The 23,073-nt window shown below is 38.9% G+C and overlaps 1 protein-coding gene across 1 annotated transcript; it reads left to right on the top strand.

The window, feature by feature from the left end:
* The first annotated feature begins 8,123 nt into the window (after positions 1 to 8,123).
* LOC129109330 (uncharacterized protein C1orf232) lies at positions 8,124 to 11,489 on the top strand. The gene is made up of 5 exons (XM_054621365.1): positions 8,124 to 8,204; positions 9,734 to 9,811; positions 10,038 to 10,144; positions 11,123 to 11,340; positions 11,416 to 11,489. The coding sequence occupies exons 1-5, from the start codon at positions 8,124 to 8,126 to the stop codon at positions 11,487 to 11,489; spliced, it is 558 nt and encodes a 185-aa protein (XP_054477340.1).
* The last annotated feature ends 11,584 nt before the right edge of the window (positions 11,490 to 23,073 follow it).

Here is a 23,073-nt window from a genome sequence, read left to right as displayed (position 1 = left end):
AGGAAAAGTAATTGGGTCACCAAAGGCAGTTGGATTTATCATCTGGAGACCATGAATGTCTGTACAAAATGTCCCAGCCTCCATCTAATAGATATTGAGGATGTTTTTTTCCCAGAACTGCTAGCGTAGCTTAACAGCTATATTGACAAGAAACCAGGTTAAGGTTTTTCCGGTTCCACCGTACATTTATTGTTCAGTCGAATGTCTTGACAAACGAATGGAAACCATTGGCTCAATCAGCTTAGTGACATCAGACCAAAATGTATGGTGTACTTTGGAAAATGGCAGTAATGTTTACATGATTTAAAGTTGATGGTCTAAAACATGCAAAACAAAGGAACTAGTCCTCTTGAATTGATGAGATCACTGCGTGCAATTTGGTGATGGTTACGACGTTAAACTGGAGTTTCAACTCTCTTACAGTGTTAAGTCAGTGAGTTCAACACCTGATAACAACAGCAGGTTTGCACATACTGATGTCATCCTCAGGCCTAGTGGACTGTAGGTTCTTAAGTTTACCATTTATTGTTTAAAGAGTTTGTGTCCGACTGTCAACATTGACTAACATTCTCATGAGACAGAAGAATGTTTGATAAATGCCGGCATTAAATCAGCTGATAAGCACAGCAGGTTTTCTCAAACTTGTCAGAGGACTCATCCATCCTGGTGAAAGGCTGACTTACTGTTTTAGACCCCTGTGTCTCCACTAAGCACTGGAATGCTTCACTATTTACTGACAGATCGACCTTTTGACCCGGCCTATTTTTGGAGGATAACGTGTTTGTGAGGAGGAGTTTTGTTTGTGTGTGCGTGTGTGTGTGTGTTCAAAGACAACACAGAGGTCACATCTTGAGGAACGCTGTAAACCTGCGGCTCAAATCAAAGACTTGAGTTTTGCTTGCTTGGTCTAGTGCTTGACAATAAGTGGAGCAATGTGTTCATGTGGGAATACATCAAATGACAGCTTGGTTTACTGTAGTTGAGTTTGCATTGTCATTGATAATCATAAAAGCACGTGAACGCTTAAAATGAGCAGTGTTTCCCTTTAAAGAAGCAATATACGACGTTCAGAGCATTAATATAGCAGCAAACAACTTTTTGCTATGTAAATATATATCTCTTCCTCTGTGTGTGTTGTGAACTGAGCTTCTCATGCTTTGTTGTTCCCCCTCAGGTAAACACTTTTTGCTCTGTCAGCGTGTTTGCTGTCGTTTTTACTCTTAGGGATGTTTGAGAGTTTGCTACGAGCCGCCGGCATAGGCGTAGCCACTTGTCGGCCTTTGAGAGGAGATCAAAATGCTCCCAATCTGGTATCACGCACCTTTTCAAACAATTATGTTGTCATTGCTTTCTTTGGAGCAATCAAATAAAAGACGCACTGATACCTCAGGCAATGAGATCTTGAGCAGATGTGTAATAAAACAAAGAGTATATACAGTAGTCCCCCATGTTTTAGGTGTATGGGTAAAGTTGTGATAAATAACTTTTAGAGTTCTTATGTAAAACCAGAGACTGAGGCAAAGTTGCTAATGGAAACATAACAAAAGTAAAATCCTGTTTTGAGACGTAAGAGGACTCGTGAATGGAGGTTCTATTGTGTGTTACTGCAGGGCCATGTAAAACATGAGCAGAACATAGAGGGATGTGTGGTTTCTTTATGCAACATGCACAGTGTTGCATGGCCCAAGCATTCATTTGTGTACACAAAGGGACAAATAAACGCAGTCACATGCATGAACACGAGTGTTTGCACATACTTGCAAGTAAACATTAATACAGATGTAGAGTAAAGAATTTTTTTTTCAAAAGTTGTGTGTCCTGCATTTCTTTTACAAGTGACTTTTATTTAGATTACTCATTTTTTGGGCCTATAAATAAAATCATTTCCGTGTGGTTAATTCGCATGCTAATATATTTTTAGTTTTTAATATTGTTATTGTCATGAGTACCTTCACACAACCTAAAATATTCCGCGATAGAAAAGTGAGTTTTTAGAAACAAGGTACATTTTTTGGACGTAGACATAACCACACAAAAAATACGTGCAATGACCACTACATGTTAACAGCACATTATTGGGGGTGGCACGTATTAAAACGAATAAAATGAAAATGTCAAACTAATCATTTCTTCTTCTGTATTATAAGCCAAACTCCTAGGCCTACATGTACAGCAGACTCTGGACATACTACTACTGACCTGCAAACTGAAATTCCACTGACTCAACAAACCGATCAATCCACCTATAGCTGAAGGTAAGTGTCAGATGATATAAACCTGAGACTTTCACATTTTCTTTGACCTTCAACTCTACAGTGTTTCACTCAGGGTTCTCTGACAGGACACATACTAGAATAGATAGAGCAAAGTTCAGATGGTTACTTACTCATTCAACTCATGGCCTGTCTTGTATTTGAGGACCAGCCTTTACGTTCAGGTATATTTATGGGTGGCATCAGCTTCATTTTGTCCAGTCCAAGCTGCTGCACAATCTAAAACAAACAGGCTCTCAGGGTGTAATAAGGACACCAGTGGATGTGAGTGGGTGGGAGTGGGGTGAAAGGGTACTCTAAAACCGAGCTGAGAAGAAGGACGAGCACAGATGTAGTATGTCCTCAGCTCCAAATTAGCACTGAGTGTTGGTTCACCTGCACTGACCTCTGAGCTCATGTACACTTCACACAGATGATGGCTAACTGCTATTTTACTCACCAACATCCATGCATTAATAGAAACAATAGGCAATGATGAAATGTAACTGTATTTACACACAAATCCAATGATGAGCTAATGAAATCTGAAGCACAATTAGAGATTAACTAATTACCCAACAACATATAGAGAAGTTAAAATGAACTCTGTGTTGACCAACTACATTCAAATGATGCTTTTGCATATAGTAGATTTATTGGTGAGAAGTAATTGAGTGCATTTCATGACATATGGTAGGCAATTTTTAGGCACTTAGTTCTGAATGCAGGACTTACTTCCTTGTAATGAAGTATTCATACACTGCTGTATGGCTACATCTATGTAAGCAAAGGATCTAAATACCACTAACAGGTTTCCTTTGAGGTTCTCCACTACACAAATCAAAGTTTCAATGTCTGATTCAGCGTTTCATGTGGATCAATACTGCTGATGTCAGCTCATTTATGGGCACTGAACTGGCAGGGAGACACTAGTACAAAGCTTTGTTCAATGAATGATTACTAGTGTCTGTTTAAAGTGGCATCCTTAAGATTATAGTCCATTGATTTATTTCTATTTGAGTAAAAATAAAGGAATTGTGCTTAAGTTTAACAGTCTGCAGTCTTGGGCTGTGTCCGATATTCAATACTGACATGATATTTTTCAGAATTGTGTGCATAGCTCCATTTTTGGTGAGTTTACAATGGAGAAAAATGGTGACACAGCATTTTTTCCAGAGAATGTCAACACAGACAACCAGTTCATAATACTGCAAACATATAGATACAGTAGTGACTTAACAGACATTTATTTAAATGAAAATCTTCAGGATTGCCACTTTAACACTCACGTGCATCTGGGTTTATCGATAGACATTCCTCTCCTCTGGTTGCATTCCCTGCAGCTGGAATAATCTTACTGGAGAACCCGACTGCCGTGCAAGAGGTCAGCAATGTTTCCCCTCCATCCACATCCCCATGTAGTGCTCCCCGCTGTGCTGTGCCTGAAGGTTGAATTGATTTGCTTCAGCCTTCTTTATTTTTTTCTCTAGGATTAGTTTTCACACAAAAAATAAATCGTCATTATTTTTGTTGGGAAGGATCTTTGGCCGCTCATAGGCCTCAGATAGTTTGAGAGATAATGACTTTGAACAGGCTTACATGTTAACACTGTTGACACGTGTGCTTGTATATGAATATCGTGCATTTGCACTCTGTGTTCTGGACATTGTGCTCCATATCTATGAAGCAACAGCACTGTGGAGCACTGGATTGTTTCACTGTCACCCCCTAGAGGTCCAAAAAGTGAAGCAAGGCTAATAAGACAACACCAAACAAGGATTTGTTACATGTATGTGATGCACATGCATATATGGACTCTGGCACCCGCAGACATTGGCATGGACTTTGGTTCATATTAATGGTGGGAAGGAAACAAGTGTTTGTTCAGCAGCGTATAAATTAGCAACAAGGAAGACTGCTCCTTGGTTGTCTTGAAATCATTCCTAGATTATTTTAATATTATTATTTTAATCTCACCATGTGTATGTAACAGCCATGCATTGAGATTCCTAAATTGTATTAATCACTTGAGATCAAAACCAGCTCACAGTCTTTATTCCCCTCATTTGCCAGTTTATGGAGTGGCTCTAGGGGGCAACAAGCAAAAAGGTAAACATGCAATTATTTCGGGAAAACATAAAAATATAAATAGTTTACTCGTGTTAAGATAATATCAAGTCACAGACTGCTGCGAGACAAAGGTATTGACCCACATTCACAGAGACGCTTGAGCTGGAGGATTTAAAACAATGAAACATTTAAAAAAGAACAGCTGACTGTGCCAATACTGCAATTGATGAACAAAAAACATTAAATGAAGTCAAATAAAGCAATCATAATCAAGATTACTTCAGCAACTACATGTTTAAAGTATATTTTCAAACTGCCATGGAATTTGTATAATCAGTGAAGCTCTAGAAGCCCATTATTTCTTCTTTTTAGCTTACTATTCCGTTTATTACATATAATCCTTTTTGTTTTCGTAAGGATTTAACATAATTGATTGATGTCCTGTCCTTTTTCTTTTCAATTTTACATTGTATGCTTTTTAGCCTGTACCTACGGTGGCCCTGAGGGTCAAAACACGACAAAATTTCAAAAAACAAAACGACATTTCACAAAACAAATGTTGTAGTGTTTTGTGAAAAGTTGTTTTGTTTTGACCCTCATGGCCACCATATGAAGCTCTGTGAGCTTATATTGACAGGAGTGCATTGTGGGGTGTGAGATGAAGACTGCTATCTATTGCATGTTCAATGAAATATAACATCAGCTTTAAACTTTATTGCACACCACAACTAAATATAACATATATAGCACATGCTTATCTCCTTTGGTGTGCCTTTCCTCCCAAAAATGTTTTTTGTGTATTTGCATGGATGAGTCTAAAGATATGGGGATGATAATTAGGTCATGTTAATAATCACTGCACATCTGAAATTCATGCTTTCTCACAACATCTTAAACCAGATGTTCAACGCTGTAAAGGACTCTTGAGCCACCTTGTGGTAATCTAACGCTACGACATGTGACAGTTGTATGTTTCTTATTTGAATATTTTCCAAATACAAAGGAAAAACTAGTCACTAATGAGGAAATACCATTGAAAGTGACAAGTAAGAGGTAACTTAGAAAATGGAAGATGGAAGAGAAAATATGAAGGATTTACTGCTACAAGGATTTTATTTTATGACATTGACGCTTTTGCATCCAAATCATGTCAGGGACATTCAATAGAGATTTAAAAATAGGTGACACGAATTCATTGCTGATTAAAATGAGCAAACTAAGACGTTAAATAATGAGTAAAAAAATATAAAATATTTCTCTCTTGCTCCAATATAGTAGTACTACTTATTGATACTATCATGTATCGATAAGCAACTTAACACTAGTTCTGTTATTACAGTACAACATATTTTAAAATATGTTAATACATTTAGAAAAATGACATTTTCTTCATTTTCTATACTGAGCTTGAAGGCTCATTGTTGAAGTTGAAAGCAGCAGTTTAGTAGCTTTCTGCCACATCTGAGCTTTCAACTCACAGGCTCGGTAAGTAGAATGTGATGATGAAGCACGTACAAGAAAGCTTAAGAAATAACAAAGTAGTGGAACTCGTTGTTTTGTAAATCATATATGCCGTTCTTTTAAATCATGCATATTATTTGAATTCCAGATTCACTTGAGAAAAAAATATCTCACATACTATGTCTATGATCATTCATGCACTCTGCAAGTGATGATGGACAGTAACTTCTTTAACTCAACCACTGTACTTAAGTACATTTGCACATCTTTTCGTTCCTGCTACTTTACTCTGCTACATTTATTTGAAAACTGTAATTGCTAGTTACTTTAAACATTAAGATTTAACATAGTCAACAATAATGAAAATCTTATAAAATTATGCTTTGTAGTTGATTTAACTATCAAAATTAGCTCCACCTTGACCCGCAATAACATTAACTTGCTCCATACATGTTAATGCATCAATAGAATAATAATAGAATAATTCAAAATATGAAATAATAGAAAAATATGAAAGCAGTAATTTTGCAATGCGATTTAATCACATGAGTACAGTTGCTTATACTTAAACTCAAAAAAATCTGATCATTACTTCCACCACTGTCTGAATAATAGATTGTGACCTCTATTGAAAGGTGAGATATATACATATATACTGTATATACACAGTTAGTAGACCTTGTTAACTATCAACTATTGTCTTTTTTTTTTTAAACAAAAGTTCTGTTTGAAATAATGCTCTAAAAGCAAAAGGTTTATGTGTAGGTAACTTCTCTGTCATACATCTCCTGTAGACGTACAGTAGAGATTAAAGAAGCCGTGCTGCCTCCGTAACAATCCACTGCCTTTGTGCGGTGTGTTAACTCGGGTAAACACATGGGCGTGTCTTTTCCACTCTGAAACATGAGCTGCTCGGGCCTAAAGCAAACTGGCTGGGCTTCAGATAACAGACATCCTTCAGTCTGTGTGCATAGAACTGTATTCATAATTCATGTTGATCTTATGGATCTGCCTAACAGCTTCATTACCGTCCAACAGCAAACAGAACCAGGAACAGGAGAGCTATAGGACCAAACAGATCAAATTTCTCTGATGAATCAAGATTGTCCTTCAAGCTAATTTGGTTAGCTTTATGTAAATGTGTGGCAAGTGCTGCATTCTTGTTTTTATAGTTTGTATAGAGATTGCTTTAATCACTGAGACGTAATACGTTTACATTAAATGCAATTCAAGCAAATAAGCAAAACAGTGTGTATTTCTGTACTCGTCTGTATTGTTGTGGTTGGCTGGTGAAACTCAAGTGGGCATCAAAACTTTATACATCTGTCTTTATCTACAAGACACTCGCCGGCCCTCTCAGGTTGCCAAGCGACTGGTCACAAAAAAACCAAAAAACTTTGTGGTGTACCTGAAACGGATTGGTGTTCAACTGATATGTTGCTGCAACCAATAAGAGAAGAAGAGGAGGACATGCACGAAAGTGAGATGGTACTAAAGACTGCAGTGATGAACGTGTGTAAAATTAATTTATAGGGAATAACAGATCAGACAACAAGTAGTTAATGCATGTTTCTTAAAAAAAAGGGGGTTATTTCTCTCTAATGTTCTGTCTGTTGAGAAACATTATGAAGAGTTAAGACCCAACTTTGATGGAAACTTCTAATTTTGAAAAAGGGTATTATCTCCAATTATGAGAAAACATGAACTTGCTCAAGGAAGTGACGCTGCTGCAGCATTTAAAAAAATGATCCAGATTTAAGCACAAACATATCAATACTGTGCATGTGCGTGTGTGTGTGTGCATGTGTGTGTGTGTGTGTGCATGCATCAGGTTTACAGGAGCCAGTCTACCAACACTGGCTGACAATGGACCTCTGGGTCTGGGAAAGAGACCCTCTGAAATATGCATGAGGAAATCCACACCTGTTTCCAGGTAACCGAGGCAGGGATTCTGAACCGTGACGCTGAATTCAGTGTGTGTGTGTGTGTGTGTGTGTGTGTGTGTGTATGTGTGTTCACCTGCGTGGGCGCATGCAGCACAGCTTCCTACCTGTTCAGACACTCTGTGGGGACGAGAGCAGCTGTCAACTCCGTTTGCTTGACGAGACAGACATTATCAGAGCCGGAGAAACGCTATGAAACAGTGCTGGCCTCGGTGCTGAACTGGTTCTCTTCCCTGCCGAGCTACTGGGAACTTTTTACGCATGGAAACAGGTCAGAGTCGACCAAACTGAGACGAGCTGAGGGTGGAAGCGGAGACTTGGTGGAGGGTGGACCACAGAGGCATAAAGAGGTCTTCACAGGTCTTACCCTGAAAGCTGAGCATCTATTCGTGCAAGTATGAATCCGGTGTGGAAAGTCTATAAGAGCAAAGTGCTGAAGACTCTCAACCCTGAGTATGAGGAGGACACTGCTGAAGAGGTAAATCATTTACAACTCTTATTCATCTTACTGATTGAAATGGATTCATTAGAGTGTCAGAAAGTTGACATGGTTGTTGAAGCAGAAGTCAGAAAGTCACCGGGTTTGGTTTGCTCATCATGTTTTATTCATCCCACGGTCAGATGAGCTTGCTAGGGAACTTTAAGGCAGAAGTTAGGCCTACACAATACTTCCTCTTGTGTATTTTGGCAATTTTTATTGAATAATGAACTGATAAAATAGTTAATATTGATTAATATATATCTTCTGTTTCCAGTGTCAAAGATTAAACCAGTAGATAATGTATTAACAGCCCCAATAAATCAGCTTGTAACTGAAGTATTTTACATCAAGGCATGCCATCAGTCGTGGAAAGTTACTCAGTATCAGGTTTCATTAAGGTCTATACATTTTTTAGGTAGTATTTCCATTTTATGCTACTTCTTATGGTACTTCTGTACACTATAGTTACTTTTCAGGAAAAGATTATATAAAGATGAGATTATAAAACACAATGCATTGTTGATGATTGAACCAGTTGTCACCAATCTTTTTGGCTGGTACAGACATGTACTGTTGTTACCTTAACAGATGACTGCATTTGTTTAATTGCTGAAGGTAAAGAATGATAATATTTCACGACAAAACTGAGAGAAATTTAAGAAAAGTTCAATAAATAAATACAAATTTGAGTAGCAGAATATTGGTTTTCTTCTTTCATGAATCATCTCATGACCTCCAAGATTTATTTAGCACTCCTTAGTTACCAGACTGTATATAAAGTGATTAAAAGAAGCTCCAGCTACATAAGTAACAGTATTTTTTCTCAAGTAAGTATTTCAACACAAGACTTTTACTTATAAAAAGTACATTGTTGTACTTGTAATTTAACGTCAGTATCTGACTAGGTCCACTTCTTCTTCTACCACCACTGGTTTACACGGCCTCATTGCTACACCTGTACTCCATCCAAGGTTTGGTACCAACGAAAGAGACACAGTGTTGCGTTGACCCAGATCTCTGGAGGACTCAGAAACTCGATCCTGCACGGGAGCTGAACAAACGGATTAGTTGGCATTCCACCTGTGGTGGGGGGGGGTCAGGATGTACCCAGACCAGCCAGCCGACAGATTCAAACTGTGGCCTCTCGCAATACCAGGGCATCTACAGGGACGGCAGGGAACACTGTGTGTGTTTGTAAAGATAGTTTCCATTTGGAGGGATGTGCAGAGCTGCTATTTGGAGTCGAGGTTGCTTCATGCCCACTTGTGAAATATGAGACATCTAAAGTGTATTACCATGATCTCAAAATATCTTGTGGAAATACAATTTAAAAGCAGTCTATGTCTTCTATACTTGTAATGAACATTTCTTGATGCCCTTTAAATCTTGTTCTAGGTTTTTTACAGGTTGTAGTATCCACATTTTGCACTAGATGGTGCACAAATCCTGTGCTTCTGTATTCACATCAGGACGTTGAAGCGTGGACAGGTACGATCAATTTGTCTTTTATTTTTCTGCCGTTGCAGGTCACAGAGATGGAGAATGATGTGAGTCCCGTGCAGGAGGACGAGGGACCCAACGCTGTATCCCAGCTGGCCAAGAAAGTAAGTAAACATCTACAGTTTAGAATCATATACCTGTTAAATCTACCAAACATCCTCAGTGTTGTATCAGTAAAGAGGAATATCATAATAAGTGGATGCAAAAACATTAAAAAAGTCTTCCTCTTCAGGTATCAGAAGACCAATGTTTGACTGATCCTCTGAAACCACCTGAATGTGTACCTACTCTGACCTTTGACCCCACGTGTGTGGTTGGTTGTGTGTCCAGATGCAGGGGGCCGGGACTAAAAGCTGGAACAGACTATCAACTCTCTTCAACAAAGAGGATGAACACCAGCTTCTAGAGGAGACTGAGAGCCCGCCAGTCGCCGACCAGTGAGTGGAAATCTTTCTCTTTTGTTGACATCTGTCCTCTCTCTCACTGGACGGATGTCATTCTCGCACCTCTTACCATCAGTGGGGTCTGTGTCGGTAAAATAGGGCTGGTTTGTTGGGTATTTTTATAGTTTCTAGTAGCCTAATTAGCTCACTGACAAACTGAATGACAAAAAAGTAAACTAGAACAAAATCTAACTAAAACTATAAATGTAAGCTTTGACTGGTGCAACTATGGGCTAAATTTGGCTAAAACAATAAAGTTTAATAGACTTCCAGGTTACTGACTATTTCATTAACAGCATTTACTGAAAATGTCTATATTTAAAGCAGTATTCTCGGGAAATATCTGCTTATTTCCTCTCCTGCCGTCAGTTAAATGAGAAGATAGTTACCAGTCTCTGTCTGCTTGATAAAAAGCTGCAGTCAGGTTAGCTTAGCTTAGCATAAAGACTGGAAACAAGGGGGAACTGCTAGCCTGGCAGTCCAAAAGTAACAAAATCCAACTACCAGCACCTCTGAAGCTCACTGAATAACCACAGACTGTATATAACACAGTATAGATGGAATACACAAACATGTCAGGTTGTGGTTCAGAGGTCATGGCAGGTGGATTTTGCTACTTTGGACAAAGCCAGGCTAGCTGTTTCCCCCCAGTTTACAGCCTTCATGCTAAGCTAAGCTAACTGAGTTCTTGCTGTATCTACTTGCAAACAACTAGCTCCCCAAAAGAAAGTGCATAAGTGTATTTCCCCAAAAGTCAAAATGCAGCCAAACCTTATTTTAGAACTTAACTTTATCTTTTCTGCCTTTAGAGCAGTTCTGCCTCCAAGAAATGTTTGTTTGATTTAAACCACAATCTTCTAACTATCAGCCATTATAATCATTGGAACACTAGAACAAAATCTAAAATCAGAAAACATTTAGTTGACAACAGTGATTGTGTGGTTAACCCCACTGCTTTCTCTGAACTCTCAGTCCACTTGCAGTAATGCCAGAGGAGCCTCCTCGTCCCACTAAGCGCCCAGCATTCTGGGATAGCTTTGCCACCAACTGGGCCGCCAAGAAGCAGGCGGAAGCTGCTGCCGCTGCTGCTGCTGCAGCGAACGAGGCAGCGGCGGGTCAGGGTGAGGAGGGGGTGACAGAGGCCGGAGGGGAGGAGGGACAGGGTGATGAGATCCCTCAGGGAGAGGAGAGTGAGGGAGGAGGAGGAGGAGGAGGAGGACGGAGCAGCAACAACAGCTTCTCCAAATACGTCTCGCTGGGAGGAGGGAACGAGGACACATCCTTCAAGTGGAACTTTGTCACCAGCAAGCTGGCAGAGCTGAAGACGAAGAGCAACTAGCCGCTCGTGATGAAGACATCTGGAGAGTATAAACAAATGATGGTGAGGTTAGATGTGGGAGTAGAGAGGAAGTTTAGGGAGGAGGATATATTATACACAGGATGTCCTGTGACTGAGCTGTACAGCTATTGTAGAAGTCCCTTTTTATGTGAACTTAAATTTCCTTTAACAGCAACATCACAATGAACAATAGAATATAACAATAAACCAGGTTTTTAAACCATTACTTTGCCCTTTTTTTAGGCCCACCATACAAATAGAGAACATATTAGAAAAATGTCTCTTTATGAGCAAGGAGGGATTACAATATGGAGATACTCTGGAATAATACAGAATTCTACTATACTTTTACAGAATAACATGAGTTTACTCCACAAAAGGGACCTCTACAATTAGTTATACTGAAAGAGAGTTACGCTAATTGATGAAATTCTTTATTATTACTTACAGATGAGGTGGGGGAACGAGGCATTGCTGCCTACAGAGCTAATAGTTGTCTCTTTCCCACCTTGAGATGCAACAGCTGACAGTGTAACAGGTGATCATTAAGGTTCAGGTAAATACAACTGATGTATCACTTTATCCACTGTTGAATCTGTTATATAGGCTTCACAATAACAGCCCTTTCATTGGGTTGCATGGTGATATCTTCTTTCCCAAAGGGCTTTTTAAACCACAAAAAGAGGCCTTTATACCTGTCAGCAAACTTGATCTAAACCATAGTTTAGCAAAAACCGGATTAAGAGATTAAAGGCAGTGATAACTGGATTAGTTGAGGATTATCTCACTTAACCTGCGCAGAGGGCAGAGGATTTAAGTGAAGAGATTTGGCAGCGCGATGATACTATTACATAACATAAGCATTTATAAACCACTTTTTCTCTCCTCGGACATCAGGGAGGACAGATGTGCTGCACAATTATATTGACATGTGTGAAATGTGAATGTGTGTGTGTGTGTGTGTGGTGAGATAACGTCAGGTGCACTGACATGATGACTTAACTGACTTTAATTATCTGATTGAGACTGAGGCTGTGCAAAACGTGAGTTTTTAACATTCCTAATTTTGTGACGTGAAAGAACATGGCTTAAAATATTATTTTATCTCAGATTTTGGTTTTTGTCTTGTTGTATGTTTTAATCTGTTGTTTTGTTTCTCTGGTATGCTATAATAAAGACTACTGCACTAAAAGTTCTGACAAAGCATGAATGAGTAAATGTAATTTTCTTTCAATCTTTAGTTCTTTCTTCTGACACTTTACTCTGTCGTTTATTTTTAAAAGAAGACGAGGTGAAACGGCCCTAAAAATTAAAGGAACAATCAGTACATAACAAATAACCAAATCCGCCAAGAATTTCTAAGGGACATACGACGGAAACAGTCAAACAAACTGAAACAGCAAAGCAAAATGTGAACGACAATGCTCAGACAACAGGCTGTAGCAAGGCCATGTTTAATTAATTAATAAGATCTGTTCTGATGTTTGGACTTTTTAGTGCTACAACTAGTCCCAGGAACGCTACAACAACAACAACAACAAAAGTGACACAGTAACTGCATGTTAAAGGTTTCATTGTAAAATGTTTGCTTTGCTTCTTGACATTTAACACATAATATTTAAAAAACGTTTATTTCCTCAAAACTCTTGTTTTGTTCAAAAGGCCTTTAAATGCTTTTCATGAGTCACAACTAGCATGACGAGTAAACAGTGGTTCATATTATTGTTCAATATGTTTGTTTGGGGTATTTATTTTTTTCCCCCTAAAAATAAGACATCTCATATTGAAACTTTTTTTATTTAATAAATCATATTAGAAAAACAAACAGTTGCATGTAACACATTCCATATTTTCATTTTTCTTCTGTTTTTTTTTCTTTTTCTTTTGTTAAATATATCTTAAGCCTCTGATGGACAGATAGGTTTCACCTGCGCTGATTGACTAGTCAGGCTTTAAAGGAGGATAGGTGGAGGAGAGTGACAAACACAGAGTCATTTGTGTTGTTTTGAAGCTACTTGAGTTTGATTTGAGTTAGATGTTATTGGTAACCACAAACAGGGGTTTTCTTTTGTGTTAGTTTTGAGGGGGAAAAGGCATTTCCTTTGCTTTGGTCTGTGCCTCCATTTGCCTTCTAAGGTGTCTCTTTAATCCAAAATTTAGATGTGACAAAATTATCAGAAAATCCAGAGAATGAATTAAATCTCTGTCAGTCTGTTTTTCCTCTCACCAGCAGGGGGCTCCCTTTACCTTGTGAATGTAAAACATGTGTCTCCTCTTTCTATTTTGTTATACTGCCTGTCTCTCTATCACACAACGACTTAAGCCATCCTTTATGATAGGGACAAACACATAATCCTATTCTCTGTCATTAATATTCAGATCTCTCTTTTCCTTCTCCTTTATTTCCATTTGTTCTTTCATCTACACCCATTTCCTCTCCTACTGTGCCATGTTTCCTCAGATACAAAACTGTTTCCTTTTCAATTCAGGGGCCATTGTTGACATTTCCATTTGATTTTTGACATCACGCCCAAATAAAAGGCAAAGATTACGTGAGCAAATGTACCCAAAGCTCAAAATCCTTTTTATTAAGCTGACCAGCCTCCATTATTTCCATGTGCTTCCAGTGTCAGTCAGATTTCAGGGCTGTCATCGTGTATCCTGTGAAACTCAGTGAGTCTCAGTAGTTTTATCCCAACTTCCACAGTTGTCAGTCTCAGTTTGAGTCAGAACAGATTTCCCCCCCCAGAAACTCAGCTTGTTGGATATATTTATGTAACTCACCCAGTTTCTGTCTCAGAGACCATAAAACAAGCCCGGGAGGTAAATCTATTCTACAAAAGCTGATTTTCATCATGAAAGCATCAGTAACGGAAGTGTTATTTATGGTTAGCAGTTTGTACAGAGGGAGACTGTCGTCACTGAGAAGTCTGTCATGTCTTTAAAAGCAGCTTTTCACTCATTTACTTGTACTATATGTTTTTTGGAAAATTGTAAATAGGAAGTAAATAGGTTTAGTACTCCCTTAAATACCAGGAAATGAAGAGTAAGGTGATAATTCTCTGAGAGTTTCTAACTATGAGCAATGCATTTCATTTCACAATACTACCCTTTAATCCATAAAAATATCAATAAGTGCACCTTAATAGAGCATCTTGTATAATGATTGCCTTTGTGCCATACTTACAACAGAATATCAAGATTAATCTGAAGTGGAAATAAATGACAGTTTTCTGGATGGAGATTAACATTCATATTTTATGGTTATGACCAGGAAGCCTTATAATAACTTCTTACTGTTTCACATTGATCACATGTGACCAATAAATGTTAAACAGCGTTGACTTTAAAGAGCTTTTCCAGCATTTAAAAATCACTTAACTGGGGGTATACTTCTTTATAGTGAGTTCCCCTTATTGAAGGTCCAGCCCCACAGGTGTTTTCACTTAACCTGCCTGATTAGACCTCATCTCAGGACTCTGTGAAGCTGTGCCTGATCCTCATCTAAGTTAAGGTGCAGTCAGACTGAAATGTACTTGGGCGATAACAGCATCAGTCCACAAAGATATAAATTACTCTGTTTATCAGGGCGATGTTTCTAGAAGATACCAACAAATCAACCGAGGTGTTTTGTTCTTAACTGGCCAAAAAAGTTCTCAGCTGACTGAGTTCTTCTGCTCAACTAAAGGGAAAAGTTTCTCAAAACAAGGAAGAAATAAAGATGGTTGCACTACAGAACTAGCAGAGCAGTTTGACACCAAATATTAAAGGTTCTCGACAATATTCAGAATATTAAAATAGCAAACAACTATTTTATATGTAAAGCTATAATGGAGTAGGTCTGACTGAAATGTACTCTCTTGGTTTTGGCATGTTTGTTAACCATTGTGATCTCATCGAAAATACTTGAAATGACTACGACCTCTTAACCGTGCATTACGTGGTGGTGGCACGTAAGGTGTAGAATGATGTGCCAAATTAAACGTTAGGTTTAAAAAAAAAACATCATTGTTGGGCTTAAGATAAGACGGTAAACACATCATGATCGTCCCCAACATAACTTCACAATAACTCAACAACACCTTAAGACACGAACACCGGTATCAAACACCAGTCTCCTGGGTGAAAGTCCTGTGTTTGCAACCATCATGTATTAAGGGTTAGAGGTGTCGGGATGTTGGAAACATAACCTGCGGGAGCTAGCAACAGCAACAGTCCTCAGAGTTATTAATTATACAGCGTATAATTGGCTGTCACTGTCCTTGAACTCATCACAGTTAAGTGATTTGACTGCGCCATCAATCTCTTGATACTTTAGATTTATTTGGGAGACGCAAAAGTGACTTATATTATCTGTCCAACATTCTCACATATCGGCATTTGAAAGGACAGTTTGATACATCATGAAGAGCCCTCATAATGTTTTCACTCTTGTTTATGAGAGTTAAAGTCCATAATACACCCAGCTCTCTCATGCTCACACACCACCCCATAAAGTGTCGGCTATTGTTTGTCTTTTCAAACAGGTGTCAAACAGTACGTCACCCCGTCTCTCTGATCCAGTGGCCTTTGCCATTTGGCTCACTTTTGGCTTTCAGTGTTGCACAAACATTCCCCTCCTACACGAAAAAAACACTCAGACAGGGGTACTTTCTTTCTTTCTTCTGCAGATGAACAACGATGACTAAACCGCTTCACACCTTGCCTTCGGCTCTGTTGCACACTCTGTAATTACTTCAAAGAAAAGCAGCCCACAACGCTGTGTGAGCCCGGGTTTAATTGTTGCACATAACCCACAATGCTTTTCTTTCTCTCTGTTTGCTCATATGAAAAGGAGATGACAAGAGAAGATAACAAGCTTAATGTGTTTATACCCATGATTGTCTTTTGTGGTCGGATTACCTTTGTAATAATGATGATATATCGCAATACAGTCATCGAGAGAACAGGTCTAGTGGCTCCGATTAGAGCTTTTATATCACATTTTCAAGTTTAGACAAGCTAAATATACAAGAAAATTAAAATTAGATTTGTGTTATCCAAAGATGCTTTCTGAGGGAAATTTGGTTATCCACAGAACTCATTTCTTTGTTGCTGAAAAAAGAAAGAAAAAACATCACATGAGGTCAGTGGGACCATTTTTAGATACGTAGTGCAGAATAGTGAATTTGGGTCAATCTACCATGTGATTATGTTGTAAGTTGAAGTTGTATTTCCAGCGTCTGTCCCTTTTTGACTCCTTTTTGCTAACTTTAGTCATAAATCATGCAGCCAAACAGACTATGCAAGGTTTGGCAAAGTTTGTCCTCAAGATTACAGCTCAAGGTCTCGGAGCTGTTAAATTTATGAAAAAGCATCAGTCAGTGAGAAAAGTGCATAAAGATTTGTCCCTGAGGTGTCTGCGTTGAGCAAAGTCAGAAGTGAGTCGGCGAGGAGATTTACAGGTGAATTTATGGAAAGCAATAAAGCTGATGTTTGACTTTAAACATCACACACACATTTCCAACATAAACGCCCTCGCAGACAGACAGACATGTCTGGTAGCCCTCAGGTATGACGACAGCGTCTCAACCGACACCGTGACTCACACACTTGCGGGTGCAGAGATGTACACAAAAACACGCTGTCTGAGGTTTTTTCACAAACTTACCTACAACTGCCACACCTGCTTAAGGCAATAATGTGGCAACTAAGTCTGTGGAATGCGCACACACAAAAACATTTAAAGTCTGAAAATACTAGTGAAAGAAGAGTTTTATCATTGTTTTGTATCCCCCTGCAGCACATTTGATTGGACATTAAATGTCTATGACGGTTGAAAAAGATGCTGACTTTTAAAGAGGTACGCCCTTATCAGACACCCAAGGAGTTTTGTTCCTAACTGGCCATGTAAGTCAGCTGACCTCAGCTCAGCTGAACATGTATTTCACCAACTGAAGACTCGCCCAAAGGGAAAAGTTCCTCAAAACAAGGAAGAATGGGTTTGATGGCAAATGGTAAACAAGATAGCCATTACTCCATTTTTTTTTTTTTTTAAAGGCTAAAATTCCTACAGTCATCATTTAGGTATAAACCAACCCGCTCGTTAAATTTTGCCACTTGGTCAGTGCCAGTTTGTGTCTGATACCGAGGCACTTATTAGCGTCTGTATGTGACGCAACAGGGATTAAATTAAAGAAAAGTTTGACTTCGTAGTATAAAATCCTCGGATCTTCCAATGATCCTCCACATCCATAGTGCATGAACGAAGAAATATATATAAATCTCGATTTGGCTATTAGTGCATTTTACAACTTTTAGGACCTAATGATTTGAATAAGGACCATGCAAGTGTTTGTACTATGAATTTGATTTAACTTTTAAAAAAATTCCCAATGTAAGTCTTCTTGGGCCCAATAGCATCACGTGACAAACCCTGAAGTTGGAATTCCACCGTTCGACCACGATGTAAAATTCACTTCAAAATCTGGCGCTCTTCCTGGGGGCTTGGAGTAATAAACCAACAAAGACAAGTTATAAAAAGATTGCTGGCTAAGAATGCATATATGTAAATAATGTAGATTTCAAATTCTTACATAAATTGCCTTTTCATATGTTTTATGCGGAAATAAATGTGTTCAGTGTCTATTAGAGTCTATGTGATTCGGTGAGTAACATCAAACCTGACAAACTCCACAGGGCTCCTTTAGCCTTGCAACAGTATTATCTCTTATTTGATTTTCATTTAAATATTTAGCTAAACATCATTAACAGTGCTACATGCAGCATTTTAAAGCAAAAATAAATATTTCTTGTGTAAATCATTATTTCTAGTAGATTGAATGTGAAATTTGACGACAGAATATGAAATACCAAAGGAGGCTTATAATGTCTTCTCTAATAGTTCTTCTTGTTCACAGTAATTAAACTAATGTCCCAAAAGTAATGTGGTCATATTTCACTGACTGGACGTTTCAGAACTACAGTTGCTGCACAGAGGTCATGTTTTCAGTCAGAAGGAGTGAGAGAGATTAGCTGTAACTTTGCACCAGACAACACTCTGATAGTTTTATCAGCCAAAAGGCAGGAGGTACCCCAAACAAACTTGTAGCCAGAGCAGTCGTCAGTGTTAATCTCCAGTGTTTGCAGTATGTCTGCAAAGATAAGAAGGAGGCAACTTCATTTAAAAAAAATAAAAAAGGTAAATCCTACTCCCTTCTGGGTTATTATGACCTCTGTTTTGCAGCATGTAACCTTGTTAATCCTGAAGAGATTAATGTGTGGATCCCTGTTGGAAAGTGTGGTTTTGGTTTAATTTAATGAAATGCTTGTCACACACAAGCATTTATAACTCAGAAACTCAAAAACGGGATGATTAATCCTTAGAACAGCTACTATTTATAAATGAAGGGAGCTTAAAATTGTTAATTACGACAAAATAGAAAGATGCTTTTTTGTTGATGAGTGATTTTGATTATTTTTTTGCACGCTGACCACAAAATATGAATAAAATCTGTCTATTCTTTGCTTTCTAAAAATAAGAGTGATGGTTTTATTTAATTGGCATGGCTCTGCAGAGACTCTGAAAGGTTTTTACAGCGTTTTAGGGGAGGATGGAGGTAGGGAGGTGAATTATTCAAAGCCCCACAATCCTCAGTCCCTCAGCTCGCGTTAAGGAGGTTCTCACAGGACGTTTCATCCCTCAAATCTACAGGCTCAATCTCAGTTTTGTAATTTCGTGGCTCTTTAGCAACGGATTTGGGACCCCCTTTGAAAAGAAAACCTGCCTCCTATAAACCCCCCTGTTTCCCAGCAAAGAGGTAATCTCTCTGCTAAACCACCCCCCTCTGGCCACACTGCAACCCACCAAAAACACAAACACACACACAGGCACAGGCACGCAAACACAGAAACACATACACACACCCTGCCACCCATCATCTATCTACATCTCTGTTGAAATCTGATCACCCATCTCCAAATGTAGGTCTGCCTCTGTCTGCTGTAAATAGATTGATTTTTGATTTTTCTACAGCTCTCGACGCTCTAACAAGAGCTCAGGGCTTAACGGATTGTCCCATGACCACAAGTCAATACATTTCCTGTCAACATGTTTTTTTACTCAGTTCATGTTAGTATATGTTGGTTGTATTGATCATTTCCTCATAACCAGGGCCACCTACCAAACGCAGCGCTGAGCCTGTAGAACATGAGCCTTGGTATTTCCATGCATGACATAGAAAATAAAACTGAGCAGCTGAGATGTTTCTGACTCGGAAATTATAGTTTGTGGAGTTATTTTTAAGGGAGCGATATACCAGAGGGTTACAGTCCTTCATCAATCATGCTGCTTTTCAAAGCTGAGCTCTCAGGCTGCTCCTATGGGTGTTTCTGGTCACTATAATAAAAGTGCTCGCGTGTGTGTGAAATCTTACGTTGTATATTTGGGTGTTGTGGTTGCGGGAATGCTAATCGATTCTTTAGCCTTCCACACGGTCTCTGTCAGGCTCAAGTTACTGTTGCTACAGCTGTTTAAGGGTCGTTGTTCTTTGCTTTTGCTCCCGACCTGCAGCTACAGCCTCTAAGCCTAAACACACACACACACACACACACACACACACACACACACACATAAACACACACATTTACACACAGAGCTCACCGTGAGAACCGACCGACTCCAGCATGACACTGAGAAGGTATTCAGAAAAGGTATCGGAATTTTGAGGGTGATGGAGATAAAAACTTTTGTCTCATGTACTGTATTCATACTTTAATAAGTTTAAAATATATACAAAGTATTTGGAGAATCTCTGTTATTCAGTAACGTGTCATAGTACTAAAAGTTGAAGTACTAATTAAAAGATTTGCTATTTATGTCTCTGCTGGGACCAGAGGCATTATGTTTTTGGTTGTCCATCGGTTTGTCAACGGAAGTGATATCCCAGGAACTGGAGGGAATTTTGTCAAATTTGGCTAAAACTTCCACATGATCTGATTAGATCTTGGAGGTCAAAGTTCAAGGTCACTGTGACCTCAAGGCGGTTGATTCTCCTGAACGTGATATTTGAAAATGCCTTGAGTGCATTTGTTCAAATTTGGCAATAGATTTTGGTGGTCAAAGGTCACTGTGACCTCACAAAACACATTTTTCTGGCCATAACTCAAGACGTCATATGCTTATTATGACAAATTCACACAAATTTCTAATAGAATAAAATTATGAAGTGATGATGTTTTGGACTGACATGGGAGTAAACAGCCACATGACTGGTTGGTGGAGTTATACAACAGCGAAGTGGTAAGTCTAGTAAATTCTTAGACGTTTTTTAACATCTGAGATACTTTGTTGCTTTTTGTGCACAGCAATCCCATCTGCTTTCAACCTGAAGCCTATGCTTCAAACAAAGTGCTTGTCGTATTGTCTGTCAGCCTCAATTTTCACAACTTTCTGAAATGGACTATTCAATAATGAAGCAGAGATTAATGCATAGAGGTGTAACTTGACATTTTGGGGGAATAGGATCCTCTTATCTAACTTCCCAGAAAGATAAACAACGTAATTTCCAAAATGTCAAGAATTGTCAACAATTCCTTTAACGGTTTAAACTTCGCTCTCACGCATTCTTTGCAAGACGACTTCTGTCATTTTTCTTGTGTACAACTGAGTGCAACACCAGGAAAGACAGTCTGAAAAGATGCGATCTTATCCCTATTTGTATGATTAATTGTGTCAAGACAAAGACATAAAAGACGTAGAAACCAGATCAGGGAGGCAGAATGATGGCAGATTCAGACTTATTAATTTTAAGCATAGTGAACCCTTTACAGGACTTTCCAGCAAACATTTTTAATTCAAGTTATATAAATACAAAAGGAATGACATTTGCAGGGTTTTTCCACCGCACAGCCCTCATACTCCACATACTGATCATGCATCGTTGCCCAGCAAATCGAGCCTGGAGGAACCAGTGGCCCGTAACATAACTAGCCAAGTCAGATATTACTCATTGATGCACAGCTGGAGACTTCACTGCCCCTGTTCCTCATCATGTATGATCAGGAGACATGCGGGGTTGGAGCGTAACAGAGCAGGCATCTATTCACAGCTATACAAGCTCAACTGGCTCGCCTTACGTCCTTCTCTTCCTCCTGTCCTGCAGGAGCCATGCACACCCCCATAGAGGCCTGTCATCACGATGTCATTAAAGCCCCCTCCGTCTTTCCTTTGGTCGGTCGTTCTTTTGCTTTTCCCTCCCAACACAAATTCCTCCCTTCCTCTGCATGCTGCTTCTCTTTGGAGTAGTCGTGCTCCTGTCCATCTCTATTTCTGACACGGGAATCTGTGGTGTGGAAGCCTGTCTGGCCGTAGAGGAGGTGGGGTGAGGAGATGTGGCGGAGTGGACGGTGCCACTCGATGAGGAGTTGATGGAGGCCGTCAGGAGGTAGAGCTATTGTGGGACGAGGCTATTGTGGGGAGAAGGCTTTTATGAGGACCTGTTTGCGAGGACGTAAAACAACTAAATTAAGTATGCGGTTGAAATGAATGTTAAAACTTTTTGACAATATTTCATAACGCAAGCTCATGCATAAGCCATTTCTTGATCAAACAAAGCAAAAACAGTGCAGAGGAGTAAAAGTCTGATGGGACCAAACACACACACACACACACACACACACACACACACACACACACACACACACACACACACACACACACACACACACACACACACACACACACACACACACATATGCGCATCCAAACACTTTACAGTAAAAGTCTTTTTTTCCTGAGAAGAGGGGAAGGAAGAAAAATATGACAATACTGCATGGATAAGTGGATAACTATTTAATTAAATCAATAAATAAATAAATACAAGTAAATAAGTGAAATAAAAACAGAAAATATTTCTACAAATTGTTCTCATAACTCATAACTTTTGCTTGGATTTACTCATAATTCTTTCAATCAAACAATCAATCAAGTGCAGCCATCTTGCGTTTGGTCCAAGACCCAAGGATTTTGATATTGTCATTATACAATACAGTATTTGCAAAATAAGGAGTAGTTATAGCCACCTTCATGCAACAAACACAAAAAATTATAAAAAAGATTTTTCATATATTGAAATTTGAACAGGAAAATAGGAAATACAATTGAACAAGCTTAATCAGCATTGCACTAAAGGAAGAAGTAAAAAAGAAACAAAATGATATACACAAGAAATGTATACTTAAAATAATACAATACATAAAAAGTATATACAATTTGTGTAATATATCATAATATCTTGTTTTATAGCTCCTCATCTTGACCTTTAAGCTGTCTAGCGTCACGTCTGGCGTGTCTGCGCAGGTGGTGAAACCTTTTGGAGACTCATGGGAGATTACAGCGAGCCTAATCCTTTCATTCATCTCTGCAAATCTTGAATGGAGCGACTAATTGTTTCTTTGGAGGACCTCTACACCTGTGTGAGTGACACACTAATTGGCAAATTAGATGCCCGGACCACTCACGCTTCAAATCCCGTTGAGGAGACACCACTGTCACCGGCGTGACCCAGTCACCAAAGCTGGGTGTCAGATGAAAGCAGCGCCTCAT

Source organism: Anoplopoma fimbria, chromosome 20 (genome assembly GCF_027596085.1).
Source record: "Anoplopoma fimbria isolate UVic2021 breed Golden Eagle Sablefish chromosome 20, Afim_UVic_2022, whole genome shotgun sequence".
Taxonomy (NCBI): Eukaryota; Metazoa; Chordata; class Actinopteri; order Perciformes; family Anoplopomatidae; genus Anoplopoma; species Anoplopoma fimbria.
This window is presented reverse-complemented; position numbering and strand designations above follow the sequence as displayed.

What these genes read in the sequence shown, in the direction of transcription:
- LOC129109330 (XM_054621365.1), top strand. Translation starts at nt 8,124, where the DNA reads ATGAATCCGGTGTGGAAAGTCTATAAGAGCAAAGTGCTGAAGACTCTC. An exon ending in AGGAGGACACTGCTGAAGAG is followed by an intron (nt 8,205 to 9,733) that starts GTAAATCATTTA and finishes CTGCCGTTGCAG; the next exon opens with GTCACAGAGATGGAGAATGA. An exon ending in GATCCCTCAGGGAGAGGAGA is followed by an intron (nt 11,341 to 11,415) that starts GTGAGGGAGGAG and finishes CGCTGGGAGGAG; the next exon opens with GGAACGAGGACACATCCTTC.